The 18,199-nt window shown below is 38.8% G+C and overlaps 2 protein-coding genes across 3 annotated transcripts in view; one reads left to right on the forward strand and one right to left on the reverse strand.

The window, feature by feature from the left end:
• The window catches only part of LOC113239733 (GMP reductase 1-like), a 40,836-nt gene extending 29,236 nt beyond the window's left edge, over positions 1-11,600 (forward strand). Inside the window, exons 3-8 of the mRNA XM_026476829.1 lie at positions 1,903-1,993; positions 7,334-7,500; positions 7,980-8,045; positions 8,823-8,945; positions 9,570-9,786; positions 10,113-11,600. Coding sequence (XP_026332614.1) covers positions 1,903-1,993; positions 7,334-7,500; positions 7,980-8,045; positions 8,823-8,945; positions 9,570-9,786; positions 10,113-10,282 — 834 coding nt within the window. The 3' untranslated portion in view covers positions 10,283-11,600. The remainder of the gene's footprint in view (positions 1-1,902; positions 1,994-7,333; positions 7,501-7,979; positions 8,046-8,822; positions 8,946-9,569; positions 9,787-10,112) is intronic.
• A 303-nt stretch (positions 11,601-11,903) lies between these two features.
• Positions 11,904-16,564, reverse strand: LOC113239732. 2 transcript variants are annotated; one of them, XM_026476828.1, is made up of 3 exons: positions 13,587-13,909; positions 13,315-13,455; positions 11,904-13,135 (listed from the first exon to the last, which is right to left on the reverse strand). In XM_026476828.1, exons 1-3 carry the CDS (start codon positions 13,648-13,650, stop codon positions 11,919-11,921), a joined length of 1,422 nt encoding a protein of 473 aa, XP_026332613.1. In that variant the 5' UTR covers positions 13,651-13,909; the 3' UTR covers positions 11,904-11,918. The 2 variants fall into 2 exon arrangements, 1 of the variants encoding a protein (XP_026332613.1); XR_003311212.1 differs by lacking the exon at positions 11,904-13,135 and adding an exon at positions 16,388-16,564 and having other exon boundaries at positions 13,316-13,455; positions 13,587-15,211.
• Between the last annotated feature and the right edge of the window lie 1,635 nt (positions 16,565-18,199).

The following is an 18,199-nucleotide window of genomic DNA, read 5'->3' on the forward strand; positions in this document are numbered from 1 at the left end:
CCAGATCAATGAATGTGGTTGTACGGGCACATTTATTTATATTTCATTCTGCGTTCGTAGAACTTATGACTGAAAACATAGTAGAATTATTTACATAGCAAATATATCTGCAACAATGTGAAACATTTCAAATGAAGGATTCTGTTGTTTCATTTCAAGAATACAGCCTTATCGTTTTGTAGAAATGCTGCTTTTTAAAGCATAACGAATAGGTTTGTGTGGTTTAAATATACTACCGATTATTTTGTTTATTTTATTTATTTTGGCACAATTACAAAATACAAATTATATATAATTACAAATTTAAAAAAAATTACAAGTAAAACTATGACACTAACCAGAAACAAACAAATTTGTAGCTCAATAACAACCGTGCAAATAAAACTTTCTAACTTAATGAATATGGCTAAGTTAATAGAAAGTATGTATATACTTTAAATAAAATTACTTCACTCTGTGGTGTTCACGTGTCTCCTTACAATCAGGTCTTTTTATAATATTTACAAATGTGTTGGTGCTCTGGTGGAATATATCAAGACCTTTAAATAAAGTATTGTACCTACTGCCTGCATAAACGTATGAGAGGGCTGTTATGTGACACATTATTTTTAGCAGAACGCACCAAAAATAAATATTGCCTACGATTAGATCCATTAGTGACCTTCAGCGAAACATAGCTTATGATATCAGTATGTAATTTGGAATTTACTATTTTGTGCAACATCAGGAGGTCAGTTATTTGCCGTCTCAAAGCGAATCTAATGAATCGATGATGAGGTTTGAATTAAAGTCTGAGACCAATCATTACATTTCATGAAAATATAAACGCCTTTAAAATTACAAATTTAGTAGCAGCAGAGTTCCTTGTGAAAGAGTTCGTCCATGGAAATATATGCCATCTTACCTATTTCTGCCGCTAAGCAGTAATATGATAATTACTGCGTTCCGGTTTTGAAGGGTATGGATGCAGGTGAAGTTACAGTCATAGGGACTTATCAACTTATGTCTCATGGTGACGGGCGCAGTGGACCCCTCAGATCTTTGCGATTTATAGCTGTGGACAGGCGTGTCGCTTACCACCAGGCGCATGACTAACATAAAAAAATACCTGCTGCTGTGTATCTGCCTATTTTAGTATTTTCGGGCAGGCTCCTCCTGCATGTACCATAGGACCTTGCTGGCGACCAAGAAAAGTTAGCTACCAGCCAGCTAGATACAATACGTTAGATTTTAAAAAAGATATTATTTATTTCAAACATCATCCATAGCAATATTAGTAATTACTTAGTAACAATTCGTCTTAAAATTAGGTTAGTAAGTAAGTAATTATTTATGTATTAAAATAAAAATGAAGGACACGATATAACCATTACATTACATTACATGAAACTTGATAGTTCCGGATATGGATATACCCTTTTGAGTAGTTCCGTACAACATTTGTGGATGGGACCCTCACCGCTATCCCCGATTATCGTCAGAACGTCGTCGGTGCTGCAATCTGCATCTCAGGGAGTTCGCCTTTTTACGCATAATCGCCAAGAAATCATCAATGCGGGCTTCGGCAAACATCCCCGTCGCGCAACCCTGTGTATAGAATAAATCGATGACCCAGCTAAAAAAATTGTAGCTCAGTCGTGATGAGACCAATTATCCTTATTGTTACTATCCTTATCCGAGTTGTAAGGTTTTCGTGATTGTTACACATTGGAAATGAAAATATTTTTTCGGCTCTAAATAATGACCATGGGACCGGTAAATGACCTGAAACATTGGTGTGTTCGAAAAAACAAATATACGCTATTTAGATCCCAAATAATACTTTCATTTCCTATTACTTATACTTAGTTAAGTTGATATTAGTGTAGACTAACTGAACCCGGCTTCATCTTTTTATTCCAGCATGGCCTATTTACTTGTATCCATAAGTATTATTCGATTGAGGACTGGGTGAAATTCGCCACCGAGCACCCAGAAAGCTTAGAACATATAGGTAAGTGTATTTCATCAATTTTAGAAGGTTTTCGGGTCGCGGTGCGTCATTAAGCCGCTGGGCAATTTTCAAATTTCAGAATAAATGAATTTAATAACTAAAAGGCTTTAGTTGAAAACCAAAATTTAGCAGGTTCTCTGTAGTAATATCTTAATATAAAATTATGTGCAAAATTAGAAATTTTATTCTTAAGTAAGATTCGTTTTGGAGTTTTAATTTAGGATTACCTATCAGTAGTCCGAAATGACATTTTCCAGAAATAACGTTTGCTCGAACTTTCATAACCTCAAAGCAATTTAGAGAGAAAAATGTTTCATCTCACTTAACCTAACCTAACTGAACGTAATCGTGTCTTTGCGATAAACATCCAACATATCCTGAACGAACAACGGTTACGTTATAATTCGGTTTTTGGTGTAATGAAAATTCAAACAAACGTTAACGAAATAAATAAAACGAAAATAAACATTCGAGTTTGTGATAGATTACCTTAATTTAGCCTGTTTTCAGGATTTTATATGATCGGGTGAAGTACATCCTATCGTGTAACAAATTAGCACATTCTTTAGCCCATAGGTTTCCAAACTTTTTAGCTCACCGTCTACTTAAGCTAGAAAAAAAAATTGCAACGCCCACCACCACAAAAATAGCCGTGCGGTGACGGATTAGAATACAATTCACCGCCCCTCTCTTCCCGTGGGTGTCGTAAGAGGCGACTAAGGGATATTGAGCAACCAACTGCTCCACTGGTGGTAGGGCTTGAAAACCCGCCTGGTTAGTGACCACCGTGCGCATGATGGAAAACCCGCCAAGTGTTCGCTAGTCGGATGCGTTCCGGGATCAGTCAGCGTACAACCAGAGCCCGAGGCAACGCTGCCGCGACATTTGTGGTCTGTGGAGGCTTCCGCCGAACCAGTGCCAGGACAACTGCATTGACCCGCCGGCCAGGGAGACCCGTAGAAACGGTTGTTCCGCTGGCCGCCCGCGGTACAGTACAGGGGCCCAAGCGTGCTTAACCAGCTCGTGAGGCTGCCTCACCATGCCGCGCATAATCTCGGTGTGGTTCGTCGTGCCGGTTGGTGACCGGGAGGTGGGGTCCCGGCGGCCATTCCCGGGGGGGTTCGGGGGCCCTTCCGTCCGGCGGATCAGCGCAACTTGTCTGTAGGCAAGTCTCTGGGGAAGCAGGCCCCGCGATTTGACCGCTTGTGTCGCGGCACTGTTTTCTCGCTTCACGCCTCTTTTTCCCTCCAACATGTTAGCGCAAAGTACAAATTTCGGTCGTACAGCGGTGCACACCCCCACCACTAAAGCACTCTTTAAGGTGGAGTTCACGAACATTCGAGGACTCCACAGTAACATCCACGCCGTCCACCAACATCTTGAGACGGCTCGGCCAGAAATGCTGTTCCTTACGGAGACGCAAATACTCTGCCCGGCTGACAGCAGCTACTTGATTTACCCTGGCTATATGCTTGAAGAGTCCTTCAAAGCGAAAGCTGGGGTCTGCTTGTTTGTCCGGGCAGATGTTTGCTGTCGCCGTCTGCGTCATTTGGAGGACCCCTCCTTCTCCATCCTTGGGGTACATGTTGACCTGGGTAGTCATTGCCGTGTCTACATGTGCCTCTACAGATCCCACCACGGCGACATGGAGACAACTCGTCTCATAGACCACCTTACTCGGGCGGCAGATGACGCGCAGGCGCAGTTTCCTACAGCGGAATTGGTGTTTTTAGGGGACTTCAATGCTCACCACGAGTCGTGGTTACGTACCTCTAAAACTGACCATGCTGGAAGAACTGCCCACACATTCGCTCTCACACACGATTTAACCCAACTGGTAAACCAGCCCACCCGGATTCCAGATAGGGTTGGTGACGCGCCCTCTTTGTTGGACCTTCTGCTGACGTCTCGCCCGGCTGGATATCGGGTGGAGGTCCAAGCCCCTCTGGGCACTTCGGATCACTGCTTGATATCCACTAAAGTGGCAACGTTACTGCCACCACCACCTACTGTGGCTAAACGCCGCATTTGGCATTATGCGTCGGCAGATTGGGACGGTATGCGGGACTATTTTGCATCCGTTCCCTGGCGGCAGCGCTGTTTTAGTGAGGTGGATCCAACAGCTAGCGCGACTGCCGTTGCTGATGAGATCTTAATCGGGATGGAATACTACATCCCGCATTCGGATCTCGTCAGTAAAGGGAGGCGCAACCGCTGGTTCAACCGCGAGTGTGCTGTGGCTGTTGAGAACAAACAGACTGCATACCACGCTTGGATCAGGGGTCTAGCTTCAGACGATCCCAATACGAACTCACTTAAAACAGCCTACAATAATGCCACCAGGTCTTACAAAAGAGCGTACATCAGAGCGGATGCTCAGCGCGTCGCACGAGTTGGCCAAGAACTCCTGACGCATCCCACTGGTAGTCGTAGCTACTGGCGTCTGGCCAGAGCTGTTGCGTCGAACTTCTGCCAGCCCTCGCTGCCCCCGCTGAGATATTCTGATGGCAATCTAGCCCACAAGCCGCAAGATAAAGCCGACCTCTTGGCAAATCTGTTTGCGGCTAACTCCTGTCTCGACGACTGTAACGCACAGCCACCAACTCTACCTCACTGTGGCTACACGATGTCTGATATTCGTATCAGACAATGCTATGTGCGTACGCAGCTGCAGTCTCTCGACGTCCGGAAAGCTAGTGGTCCTGATGGTATCCCAGCGATTGTACTTAGGAACTGCGCAGCTGAGTTGACCCCCGTGCTAACGCGACTGTATCGTCTGTCGCTCTCTTCAGGTCGTGTGCCGGACTCTTGGAGAGAGGCTAATGTGCAACCAGTTCCCAAAAAAGGCGACCGATCAGACCCGCATAATTACCGTCCCATAGCCATTACTTCCATAATATGCAAGGTTTTAGAGCGGATCCTTAACAAACAACTGACCCAATACCTAGAAGATCACTCCATAATAAATGATCGGCAATATGGGTTTCGTCCGAAACGATCAACGGGTGACCTTCTAGCGTACTTATCGCATATTTGGGGTGAGGCTATAGACAAACGTGGCGAGTCGTTGGCTGTTAGCCTCGATATAGCCAAAGCATTCGATCGGGTCTGGCACAAGGCTCTTCTCTCCAAGCTCCCGGCGTACGGTTTGCCAGCCCAGTTATGCAGCTGGATTGCCGATTTCCTTCGTGAGCGGAGAATTCGCGTCGTTTCTGACGGCAGCATTTCGAGGTTCGTGAATGTGAACGCCGGCGTGATACCGATAAATCTTCCTTAACTTGAACTTGACTCTCAAAGTTGTCAGAAAATTCAAGAACAAATTGTCTCAACGTTGGAAAAATTATGTGAAGTGTGAACGAGACTTCAAATAAAATGTAAAAATCTAAGTAGAGCTACATTCAAAGTAAATGCTAACAACGCATTAATTTTATTTACGTATTGAAAAAAAAATCATGCCTTTAGCTCTATTTTTATTTCATTAGTCAGTCGTAGCGAATCTAAGTAAGTATTACTTTTAATGTGTACCCAACTATACTTATCTTAGAATAATATTTAACTCTGTACACAACGTAAGATATTAATGTTCATCATTACATAAAAGACAATGTTGCTTAAGTCAACTTCCCCTACTTAAAAAATATAAATCCAGTATGATTAGAAACTATAAATAAATACAAATGAAATCCTGTATTTGTGATTGATGGTCGTCAGTCTTTCTTTAGCTGGTCCAGGAATGTATGGAATTTGGGCATTGTTCTTTAAAAACAAATATCGAGATATTTGTGCTGAAGCCACATTTTATTTAAATAAGTACTATGCCGACTGAAGGGTCATAATTTTCTGTATTTAAAAAATATATGGCGCCAAAGTGGACACTTGCAAGCCTTTGATAAAAAAAACTTAACGTAGGTACTACCTCTCGCCTGCATGTGGGACATTAGAGATATCTGTTGTTTCCATTGACTTACAAATAAATGGACGACGGGTCTAATACAAAAACCACGAAAAAAATGTCCCAAGTCAACCTATTCGAAATTTAAATTGTTATGTCATCGCAGTATCGCGCTGTCCGTAGAACAAATGAAGACTAAAGCGGAGTGTCGCGCTCTGTATACGATTTTAGCGCCTTACAAGTGCGGACACTTTTTAGCGCGGACCCGACGTCCATATAATTGTAAGTCAATGGTTGTTTCTAATAAATAACCACCCACATAACTTTAAAAAACGTGGCAATGTGTTACAGCGACGAACAAGTGCTAATTAATCTTTTATTTCGACCTCGTTGCTTCAAAGACGTGTTTATGAAAAATATATTTAATATGTCCATTAAGAAATACAAGCATCTACCAGACCACTTAAAACTGCGGTCACGATTTTAAAAACGCTTTGTCTGTTTCACTGTTTATATACAGTTAGAGAGTATTTAGAATTTAATACATAACATCATATAACATAACGAAACTTTGCACGGGGTTGAATACTGTACTGTTGACGATTATAGAAAAAAAAAATTATAGCTTATTGCGCAAAAGTGTTGTTCGCTTGTAAGCAGCTAGTGATTATAATATGATAAATATTCTATCGACTATCCACTGAATGTTTTTCTTTTGTGAAGGACATTTTGCAGTTGGCCGCTAATGACCTTGACTGCGCCACCGGATGGAGGGCAGAGCCTTCAATATATAAACTTAAATCTAAGTAGCGGGTCTGAGAGCGCCCAAGAGGGCACGGATCTAGGCTCAGGGCGCTACTGGGAACAAGTTCCCAGCGCCCTTCTGGCACAAGTGGCACAAGTGCCAGAAGGGCGCTGAATGTTGGTTACGCTTGTGCAATAAATAGTCGAACTTGTTTAATTAGAATCATCATCGGCACGTTATTTGCTTAATTTCTGGGCATTTCATTTGAATTGTCAATTTATGCATGTTCATACATACGTATACACCATTTAGATACAATTATGTCTATTAAATATGCAAAGAGGAGACATATTTTAAAGTTTTTAATTTTAATTCAATGTAGATAATCAAATCCGTATGTAAAATATATATGAATAAAAATTGATTTCGATACTAGTTGGCCAACTGTCAAAATAATAATGAACGCATTAAAACAATCATTAGGACGTCGTAACATTCGCAATTCAGATATTTTTCGCAAAATTTCATCTTCTTTCACAATCTATCGATAAAACTGTCGATAACAACTACATGACTATTTAAAATTTTATGAAAACTGCCAACCCTGTAAATGTAATTTTACTCTGTCTTCAAGAAAGACAGACTAACAGCATTAAATGATTTTGACTTTGATTTAAAAATTAATATTAATTTTTAATTTCAGCGGCTAGCTCAGGGACAGCGGAAGCAGACTTTGAGCGTCTCTCAGATATCCTCAACTCCATTAAGGAGCTGAAGTTTATTTGCTTAGACGTGGCCAACGGGTACTCCCAACATTTCGTCGAATACGTTAGAAGAGTGAGAGCTGCATTTCCGCAGCACACTATCATTGTAAGCTATAATTAATTGTATTTCATCGATTTAAAAAAAAAGGAGATTATTGTTTACTCCGTTTATATGTATTTGGGCGGGTTAGTTTTTGGCTGTTTGATTGATTCTCTTCAAAATTTCTGGTTGTTGTTTGTTACAGGAGATGTAATTAATGAAAGTCCGTATTAAATTCACTTCCCATTTACTAATACACGACACACACGCAATGGTACACGCACGCTCTCTCTCACACACACGCACGCACGCACGCACGCACGCACACACGCACGCACGCACGCACGCACGCACGCACGCACGCCCAAGCCCGAAACCCGCCCGAAACCCGCCCGAACGTTTACTTTAAAATCATGTGAACATAAAAGATCCCACTATGACGGCCAAAATTTAATGAGTTTAAAAATGTATTGGATTCACGAGATGTGATCGAAAAAGTGAAATACGTAATTAATAACATCTTTAAACATGAATGTATTTTTCAGGCTGGCAACGTAGTAACTGGGGAGATGGTTGAAGAATTAATTTTATCTGGTGCTGATATCATAAAGGTGTGTATTTTGTATAATTCAAAACCGACAAGTATTTTATGTATGTGTTATATTCTTTTGACCGAATTAATGAAATATTTTTTCACCTCCCTCACTGGCTAGGAAAGGCTTTCTTTCTCATTAGAAATCTGCGAATCTGCAAATTCGAACTTGACGATAACTAATTTTGTTTCTTAAATTATTTTGAATCGTCGAAGAACTAAACTGATTTGTTATAGTTCAACTGTTTTTCTTTCGTCTACCATTTTCATCGCTATAGTGAGGTGAAAAATTGTGTTTTTTTTTACAAAGTTGTATTTCGGCTCGTGCTTTGAAACCCTCGCTTCGCTCAGGATTCTATTTTTGAACCACTCGCGTGGTTCCGTCGCTAGCTCAGATTTCAATACAACTCGCGTCAAACTACAACATTGCAGCCTTGTAAAACAAATAACTATCATTGCACCTACTGCTGGGTATTTTCCAAAAAGTTTCAAATTGTGAAAATTTTTCCGGAAAAGTTTCTGAAACATTGGAAAAATATAATTCGAAGGCTCATATTATGTTCTACGTTTAGATATATCCATACCTATGGATAATGTTTTGAAGTTTTTTACCATAGATATGTACAAATAGAGACAATAAGTACCTTTGAAGGTCCAATACTGGGATCCCAAAGGTCCTAATTACTCATTTCTATCTGCTATAAACATGTTATCAATATATATCCATAAAATAATGGCTATAGTCGATTTGCATTCGAAAACTTGTGAAAGTATAAAAATGGTCGATTATTTCCAGGTGGGCATTGGTCCAGGCTCGGTATGCACGACCCGCATTAAAACTGGAGTGGGTTATCCTCAGCTGTCTGCCGTCATTGAGTGCGCTGACGCCGCACACGGTCTCAAGGGACATATTATATCGGTGAGTAAAATTTATCAAAACAGTGATCATACTATCAACGTGCATAGCAGGACGAAGTTTGTGTAAACGGGCTGATCTGGCGTCAGGACCTGACTGAAGAGCGTGCGGGTTTGCTTGCACAGGTAACAGTGCTGTTCCAGTATAACCAAGAGGTCGACAGGGAGTGGCGCTTTAAATGAAATTTAAATAAAAATATATGGCCCTGATCCCTAGCATCAGTAATTGAAATGTTTACTCAAAAAACGATACATAAAAATCATCACCTCGACAGTAAAATCTGTATAGAACATTGTGTATTAAGGGCGATAAATAAGGAATTACGAAGGAGACTATTGGAAGCCCAACGTCGAAGACTGGGTGGTTCCGACCGAGTCGAGGTTCGTAATTGCTGTACCGCCCGTCAAACATACAATGTTTTTCATCACACTTGCACGTAATAGTATGACTGCATGCAGGATAACTTGACTATAATGCCCCCAATACAACCCTCGGGGCTTTTTTCTTCTGATTAATGCCGTTTTCGGTAATGAGAAGAAAAAGAAGAAAATGCAATTGATCACTCCCAATAAAATTATAGGAAAGATTGTATAAGAACTAACGAAGTGCTGATTCTCCATACTCCAGGATGGTGGCTGCACTTGTCCCGGCGATGTAGCGAAGGCTTTTGGCGCAGGCGCTGACTTCGTAATGGCGGGTGGAATGTTTGCGGGGCATGACCAGTGCGGTGGAGACGTAGTCACAAAATCGGACGGAAAGAAAGTCAAGTTATTCTACGGCATGTCGTCATCCACCGCGATGTTGAAGCATTCTGGAGGGGTTGCAGAATATAGGTCTTCTGAAGGTAAAATTTGTGAATGACTTAAAATCATTCGACAGGCTATGTATACTTCGAACTGACAACTAATGAGAAAGTAAGTTCGTAGCCGTAGCTTAGTAACAGTAACTTAATACCAGCATAACTCCTTGTGAAAGAGTTCGTCCAGAGAAGTACTGCCACCTTACCTATTTCTGCCGCACTGTAGTAATGTGAACGTTACTGAGGTCCGGTTTTGAAGGGTAAGGGTACTGGTGAAATTACAGGCACATGGGACTTGTCAACTTATAAAAAAAGGATAAGAAAAATCTCGTGTGGTGTCCTTTTTAACATTTATAATTACTATTTTGTAGGTAAAACCGTAGAAGTAGAATACAGAGGTGATGTAGGCGCAACAGTCAAAGACATCCTTGGTGGTCTCCGATCGTCGTGTACCTACGTTGGCGCTGCGAGACTCAGAGAACTTCCACGAAGAGCCACCTTTATACGCTGCTGTCGGCAGGTCAATGACACTTTCTCTTAATTTCTGAAGGCCTAGTGGCCCAGCTGGGCTTAAGATCTGCTTGATGGTATTTTAGTTTCAAATTTTTAGTTTAGCTTTCTTACTGGACCGTATTATTAATGATGTCTAATAATTTGAATATTATCGTGAATCTCCTTAGGTGCTGCATGCACTTTGTTTACGATAATGCACTTTATGTGCTGCTGTTTGTGTAATGAACAAAAGGAGATTCGAAAATCTGATGACAATGCCGTCACAGACACTGAAAAGTGCAAGAAATGAAGTATCAGATGTGAATACTGGATTTGGAATGTATCAGCATCTGCGGAATCATACTTTGGTAATAATCCACATGGGTAAATTTTAAGAGCGCCCCACTTTGGGCGCCAATTTTGAAATATCTCGTATGTTGTCAATTCGCCTAGATTAGTGACAGGACTGCTGTTGAGGATTGTTCTTATGTTAAATCACAGTGCTTGGTGCTATGAGAGGACCATCATTATCATAGTCAGTCCTATGGCCACTGCTCTATTCTATTGAATCACTGTACTGGTGCTATAGTCTGGACGCATGTTTGACCAGAGCGTCCATGTGTAAATATGATATTTACTGCAGCGGTTAGCTAACTAAAGTTAATTAATTGCATCTAATTGATTTTAATTTGAATTCAATTTAAGTTGAATTTTAATTACATAATGAAAAGACAAAGTTTTTGTGAATCAATTTTCAAATCTTTGGGCATTGTACTTATTCTAACCTAACATAACCTAAAAACTTTTCAAATCACATCTTCTAAAGACATTAATTATAATCTAAACATCATATCATGAGCAAATGAAAACAAGTAACAATTTTGTAGACACTTGCTACCCTACTTGCTATTTTTTTAATTATACATACGACGTTGGCGTGCTAGCTGTTTCGGTATGTTCAAAAAGACGTTTAAGTTTCAATCAGGCGTATGTTTTTTTTAGAGAATTATTGGATTGGGCATTATGACGTATTATCTTCATGTGCTTTTGTTTAATGTAGTGTGATGATATAAAAATCGCGTTTTAGTTATGTAGTACCTTCGCACAAACAATAAGTATTTTTTTAATCTTTTTTTATGTTTTATGAAACGTCCGTACAAAGTCCGTGAGATCAAGTTACGATTAAGTTTAATTCTAAGACTTACTTAAGTATCAATAAGTAGCAATTCTGTAACTATTTGTTTTATTTAATTTATTGTGAAAAAGACGATGAGTGTAAGCTATGCCATTGTTTTAGATAAATTTTATTGTTCTTGAAATATAGTTAATGAATATTGTTTGGTTGTATTATTTCTTGCTTCATTTCAGCTAATGCACGTGACAATGGCCACAAAGTGGTCGTGATTACTATGCGATGTCTCGTTGTAACAATGACGTCGAAATTATGTCAAATTACGATATTGAGACGTATTGCATTACGTCGCAGACGCATGACTTACACCGGGTAATATTCCATGAGAAAAAAATGATATTCAACTAAAAATATTGTGAGAAATATATAAAAACGCCTTGAAAAAAAATAAAACTTGATTGGTATGACGGGATAAGTTTAGCGTGAAATGTTCTTTGTTGAATATTTTAGACAACGTCGAAGTATTGCTAACACGTTCTAAGATCAGAATATTTTAATCAATTGGCGGTTTCTTGCAATCGGATGTGGTACATAGAACATTACCATTAGTTAAACAGAAACAGAAGTTACAGTCCACTTTGTACATATGGTTTTTTGGGCAATTGCTGCCACCCTTTTGCCTTACAGGGATAATATCAACTATCACTGGTTCCTTCTTCTTCTTACAAATTTTCGACGAACATAAAACTGTTTTTCCATTGGACATACAAATGCATTGATTGCAATCTTTATTGTACGCGTGCGATGGCTCACAGTAACCATGCAATGCCTCCAAATTATTATCGCGAGTTTCGTTCCCCAAGCATATAGAGTTTACTACGCAACTCTCCCTTTTGATTCCATCAATGACATCGCATCGGCATCGCAGACAATTCGATTCGTATACAGTATTCTCAACACAGTCCTTAGTGACATCATAGGTTGAACTAGAATGATCACAACTTTGCAATGTACAGCTAAAGCTTTTTTCGCCTTCTTTATTTTCTGTACAATAACACGTATTACAGTCCTTATTATATTTAGTACCTGGTATGCACTCCAAATTATCTACAGGCGATTGTACAGATGTTAAAACCATGTCTATATGTTTACTCAGTTCTAGTTGAGGTTTTTCAGATTCCTTTAAGCACTTTTTGGTAGTGCACAAAGTCTTTCCTTTTTCACAAACGCACGAGTTACACTCCACGTTGAACACTTCATTCGCTGTAACATCGCTACATACTGTAGTACATTTGTCGCATACCAGTCTGTTATTTCGTTGGCAGGTACATTTGCGACAACCAAATTTGTACTTTCTATTCAAATGACATTCTGCGTAGATATCTACGTCAGTTGTTTCATCAATATCCCCTTCAATAAATGGATACGGTGTTTCTTCCAGAATGGGGTCGTCATCAGAGCAATTTTTTTTTGTGCAGTACCTTGCATCAATGTATTCAGAAAGAGGACACACACAAACGTTACAGTCAAATAAATAAAGTTTTCCGCTGGAACATTTTTGAGTTAATGTTGGATGACCCCGGTACGAGTCATCTACATCATGCAAGACTCTAAATATGTCTCTGCAGAGAGGATTGGGCCAGTTGCCGTCATCACCGCAGATACACACCAAATAATCTTTCTGGTACTGCATACCAGGTTGACAGGCTGTCGTTTGTGTTCGCCATGAACCATGCTCTTCCATGCCTATTTGAAGATCCTTAACGGCATCTGTTAAAGGAATTCTCAGTATTGAATTGAAACTTCACTGATTTGATAACAACTTATGATCAAGGCTCAAGTAAAAGAGACAGACAGATCTTAGAACATGCTATCTACCTGTCTATCTCTTTTACTTCCAAGATTATCTTCTAAGACTTATAGCCGTGGTTGGGTAACAAAATACGTACCATGAAAGGCTCCAAACATATCGACTTCGTTGCAGGGACGGTGTTGACACACAAATCTGCCATACTCACAGGTACACCAATTACAATCATTTAAAATTTTTTCTCTACCCTGGCAGTTTTGCGTCCATATGTTGCCTGTACCTGAAATAGAAATATTTACTACTTTGTAATGAGATGCTATTGAGAACAGCTAAAGAAAATATCTGGTACTTACCGTAGTACAAAGGTCTTAAGGCACTTTTAAAAAAAGTTAATTAAAAAGAGACACTTACTCATGTGCTCCGTAAACACATTAGTTAAATGTAGAACACATACAAATAGGACAAAGAACAACATTTTAAAATTGCACGGCCTTAAATAATTTCATATGGAAATAACAATAAAATTTAAGAAAGCATGTATTCACGATAGTTTTTCAATTAATTTGCCATTTTATTCTGAACGGAAAAGTTACCACATGGTTGATTAACATTTATATTCAAGTTTATGATTTTCATCACTGAACTAAGATTGAAGGGGCCTGTAATTATTATTGGTGAATTTGCTATTGAAAGTAACAGTAATGCAGATATCAAATTGGTCAAGATGTATTTAAGAATTGCGTATTTCAGAACAATCGAAAACTATAATTTAGTTTTATTAAGGTTAATTCTATTTCTATTTCTAGGTTCAGAAGTGGTTCCATTGCAAGAATTATAGGCACAAAGCAATTTTCCGTTCGCCAAACAGAAACAATTGTTGCAACCCTCTTTTGAGGTTTCACCAGGCACACAATTTGACTGTGCATTCAATTTTACCATAGATCTTCTCTTCATTGACATTGACAAAAATCTATCCAACACGGCCGGGATATTTATTTTATATGTATAATCTTTTTCATTTTCTGATGCAGCATTCATCAAATCTGGTTTTGCTTCTTGTGTATCTACAACGTTATCAAATATTATGTTTGCTGCTAGTGGGATTTTTATATGTGCTTTTTTGATTATTGTTACAGGTGTGGTTTCTTCGGCTATATTAGGTTTGTCACTCACGACTGTGGAGTCTTCGCTTGTTTCATTTTCTTTATAAAGAATGGTTGTAGTAACAGATAGTTGTCGTTTAGGTGGTTTCCTAGTAAACTTATTAGTACGAGCAATAGGATTATCAACTTTACTGCCACTACCACTGTCAGTGTCCTTGACAATTTGGCTTACATTATTTACATACTCTCTTTCTCCTCGGTTGTCTGGTTCATTGTCATCGATTTCCACTCCTTGTGATTTTTTATGAGTAGCATGTAGTCTGCCAGGTCTTGGTAACACAGTTTTCGAAGCACCGTATCCGTAAGTCGTATGAATATTATTTTCATTTTGTCTCATCGTCAGTTCGGTCGTTACCTTTACAGTTGGTGAATTATTACCGCCTCTAAGTAGGGACCTCTGAACTTTTGGGACGAGTTCGATAATTTCGTTGATCATTTGTTTACCGCATACAGTTAAATTATATGCTCTCAATTCAAGCATTGTGTTTAATTTATTATTTCTTGTACTACATACTAGTTTATTCTCATTGACACAGTAGCAAAACTGACAAGGGGCTAATGAATACCAATTACTTGGTTCGCAACTACCTTGGACTTTATTGAGTATACTGGACCTTCGATTTATTACCTCGGAGCAGACATTTTGCGTGCAGTGTTTCCTGTTAATCATTCCTGTTGGGCCACAACGACAAACGTTGCAATCCTCGATGATGTAGCTGTTTGGTATGCAAGACTGCTTAGAAGGCATGGCGTTGAACACGTTTCGGCAGCGCTTATGGGGCCAACGACCGTTCTTAAGGCACATGCAGGATGTCTCTTTGTAGATGTATACCATCTGAGGTTTACATTCAAACTTTTTGGAATGCTTTATACCTGTGTAAATAAATTGTAAAATTGAATGTTAAGATATACAGGGTATAAAGAAGGTTTCCAAAAAACATGTTCTTAAGATCGAAACACAAAATTACGATGCGACGTCGCATCACAGAAATACTACGAGCTCGCACGACGCATCGCAAGAATTTACGAATTGCTCCGCATTGCGTATTCCTGCGATGTTAATCTTCTTTGTGTTTATACTTTCTTATCATTAACAGCTGTGCAAAACTCTTTTTACGATCCATGTCGTTAACTAACGTCGAAGGAACTCTACCAGTGGCAGTGAGATGCTTTGCCGCACGAAATCGCTTCGCAGCAATTCGCGTCGCAGTTTTCTGTGTTGTACTTTTTTCTTTGTTTCATATTTGAAACAAAGAAAAAAAAATTCAAGTTACAATAAAAACAGCATATCAAAAGGGTCCATGACTCAGCATCTGAGGACTATGCTATTTTACATAGCGCTCGCTGTTATTCTGCCACGGCCCGTTAAAATTGGAACACTGCATTGCATTGTTCCGAATTTTAGAAGCGGAATGTTTGAAGCAATCCCGGGCAGCAGATATAGATATTTTTGGCATTTTGAGCAGTAGACTTATCATGTACTCTCTTTAAGTTTTTCGTATAAATTGGCATAAAAAGGCATTGAGAGTTGCGCAAATTTAGTTTCTTATTTTTTACTATATAAACATGGTTTGGTATGGTCCCTTCTAAGCAAATAGTAATAATATCTTATACATGCATTCTGAACTCTCTGTATAGCTTTTTTTTTCGAATAAGATGATACACTACATCACAATAGCTCAGGTGGCATAAAATTAGAACTTTGTAAAATACTAACAACCTCCCAGGACTATATTACTTATACTAACGTCATAAACAACAACTTTTGTTCCACGACTTTTTCAAAACATACCAAATATAAACTTTTATGTTTTTGTTCTACTATCTGACACTTTATACACTTTTAGTTCAAACTTGTAAGCGTCGTCCCCGACAGTATGCATCGTACTAGTTTTTCTATAGCGACAGACGCGCGGTTGCCGCGCCACTGCCGCCTCTACAAGCGTCTAATTTGAGGGCACCCTAAATACCGACATCTAAGACTTGTTATTTAACAGTAGTTTTGATAACTTTTTGAAAATAAGCTGAAAAATTATCGTAGAAACAAACCCATATGTTTAGAGCAAGGAATTCCAGTGGAAGTGCATTTGTAGACACTATTTTCTGAGCATAAACATTTTAAGCAATGATTAGTTATCTCTTCGCCTTTGTAGCACATCTCCGAAGATGTCGCAGAGTCATCTGAAACATCCCACGTACATTTAATTTCATGACTTCTCTAGAGTGTAATAAGGTGCAATCACGAAGAAGGAATTTTACTATATTTTACTTTTTTTTTTAAATGAACATTAACAAGGGCCGATGTGAACGATGGTCCGAGAATCACAAGTAGTAATTAAAATTTTTTTTTCTTTTAATATAGGTATCGTTTAATTTACCAAAAGCGGCAATCGATATTCTAAAGTAGCTGTTAAAATTTGTTTTCATCTTGTCTTAATTTCGGTTACAGTTCATAAAAATCTTATTGATATTTATAATATTAAGTTTATTGAATATCACAATGTTTTACTACCGTGATATTCAAATATAGTTCCGTATAGTATAGCGAGTAGTAGAGCTCCTTGAGAAAGAGTTCGTCCAGGGTAGTACTGCCACCTTACCTATTTCTGCCGCCAGCGGTAATGTCAGCATTACTGTGTGCTGGTTTTGAAGGATAAGGGTGCTGGTGAAATTACAGGCACATGGGACTTGTCAACTTATGTGGTGACGGGCGCAGTGGCAGTGCCCCTCAGATCTTTGCGATTTAAAGCTCTGATTAAAATGGCACTGCAACTGTTATGGACAAGCGTGACGCTTACCACCAGGCGCACGACTTGTTCGTCCCGGCACTAAGTATCATAGAAAAAAAAATTATTTTTCAGCCGTGACCACGGGACCTGTCGAACCGGTGGTTTGTTTTTTTGGGAAATTACTTCACTAATTTGTTATAATTATTAATACAAATAAGTCCGTGCATTCAGGCACAATATGTTGAAGGCATTCTTTTTGATTAAGTTTCTCGATACATCTTATATCTTATATCTTGCACTACTTTAACCAAATTTGTTACTTTCATCCTTACCTTTCAAAGGCCCTGTCAAGACAGCGTCCCAAAAAATCGGTAAAACAATTAAAATTCTAATCATAATTTATATATAATATAATTTACACACGTAATCTAGTTTTGGAATTTGAACTATAAACTGAACTCGAGCAATTTGCAATGATTTTACGAAAGGTTTAAGCAATTAATTTGTGAAGTTACTACCTACATGATGTCGTAAAACATTAGTTACCCTAATTATTGCTTTGATCCCTTCTATGATTAGAAAGAAAGAAATAAAGAAAAAATATTAGAAATAAATTACAGAAAAGTATACACACGTTTTAAGATTTACACATACTTAACACCACATAATACGATACGATTAGACACAAGACTTTTTAAGTTGCGTGGATCATATTACTCTTATTAGGAAGCTGTAATATTACGCAACAAGTGGCAAGGTGTTGGAACGTGTCTTGTCATATCTTAACGGTAGAATTCAAAAAGTAGATATACATGGAGTGAATTCTTTGGGTTCTTCGGTAAAAATGGGTGTTCCGCAGGGCTCAATACTTGGACCTTTCTTATTTCACCTTTATATTAATGATCTACCATTCTTTGTTAAGGACCTTTGCGAAATAGTGTTGTTTGCTGACGACACATCCTTGATTTTTAAAACAGACAGACATGACGTTAACTACGACAATATAAATGATATCGATTCAAAGGTACTTTATTGGTTTAATGTTAACAATTTATTGCTCAATGCCAAGAAAACAAAGTGTGTTAAATTTGAATTACCCAATGTAAAATCGAGTAGCCCAATCATAGAAATC

Source organism: Hyposmocoma kahamanoa, unplaced genomic scaffold, assembly GCF_003589595.1.
Source record: "Hyposmocoma kahamanoa isolate Upper Pololo Valley unplaced genomic scaffold, ASM358959v1 116, whole genome shotgun sequence".
Classification (NCBI taxonomy): Eukaryota; Metazoa; Arthropoda; class Insecta; order Lepidoptera; family Cosmopterigidae; genus Hyposmocoma; species Hyposmocoma kahamanoa.

What these genes read in the sequence shown, in the direction of transcription:
- LOC113239732 (XM_026476828.1), bottom strand. Translation starts at nt 13,650, where the DNA reads ATGTTGTTCTTTGTCCTATTTGTATGTGTTCTACATTTAACTAATGTG. An exon ending in TGTGTTTACGGAGCACATGA is followed by an intron (nt 13,456 to 13,586) that starts GTAAGTGTCTCT and finishes TTTCTATTTCAG; the next exon opens with GTACAGGCAACATATGGACG. An exon ending in TATGTTTGGAGCCTTTCATG is followed by an intron (nt 13,136 to 13,314) that starts GTACGTATTTTG and finishes TTCCTTTAACAG; the next exon opens with ATGCCGTTAAGGATCTTCAA.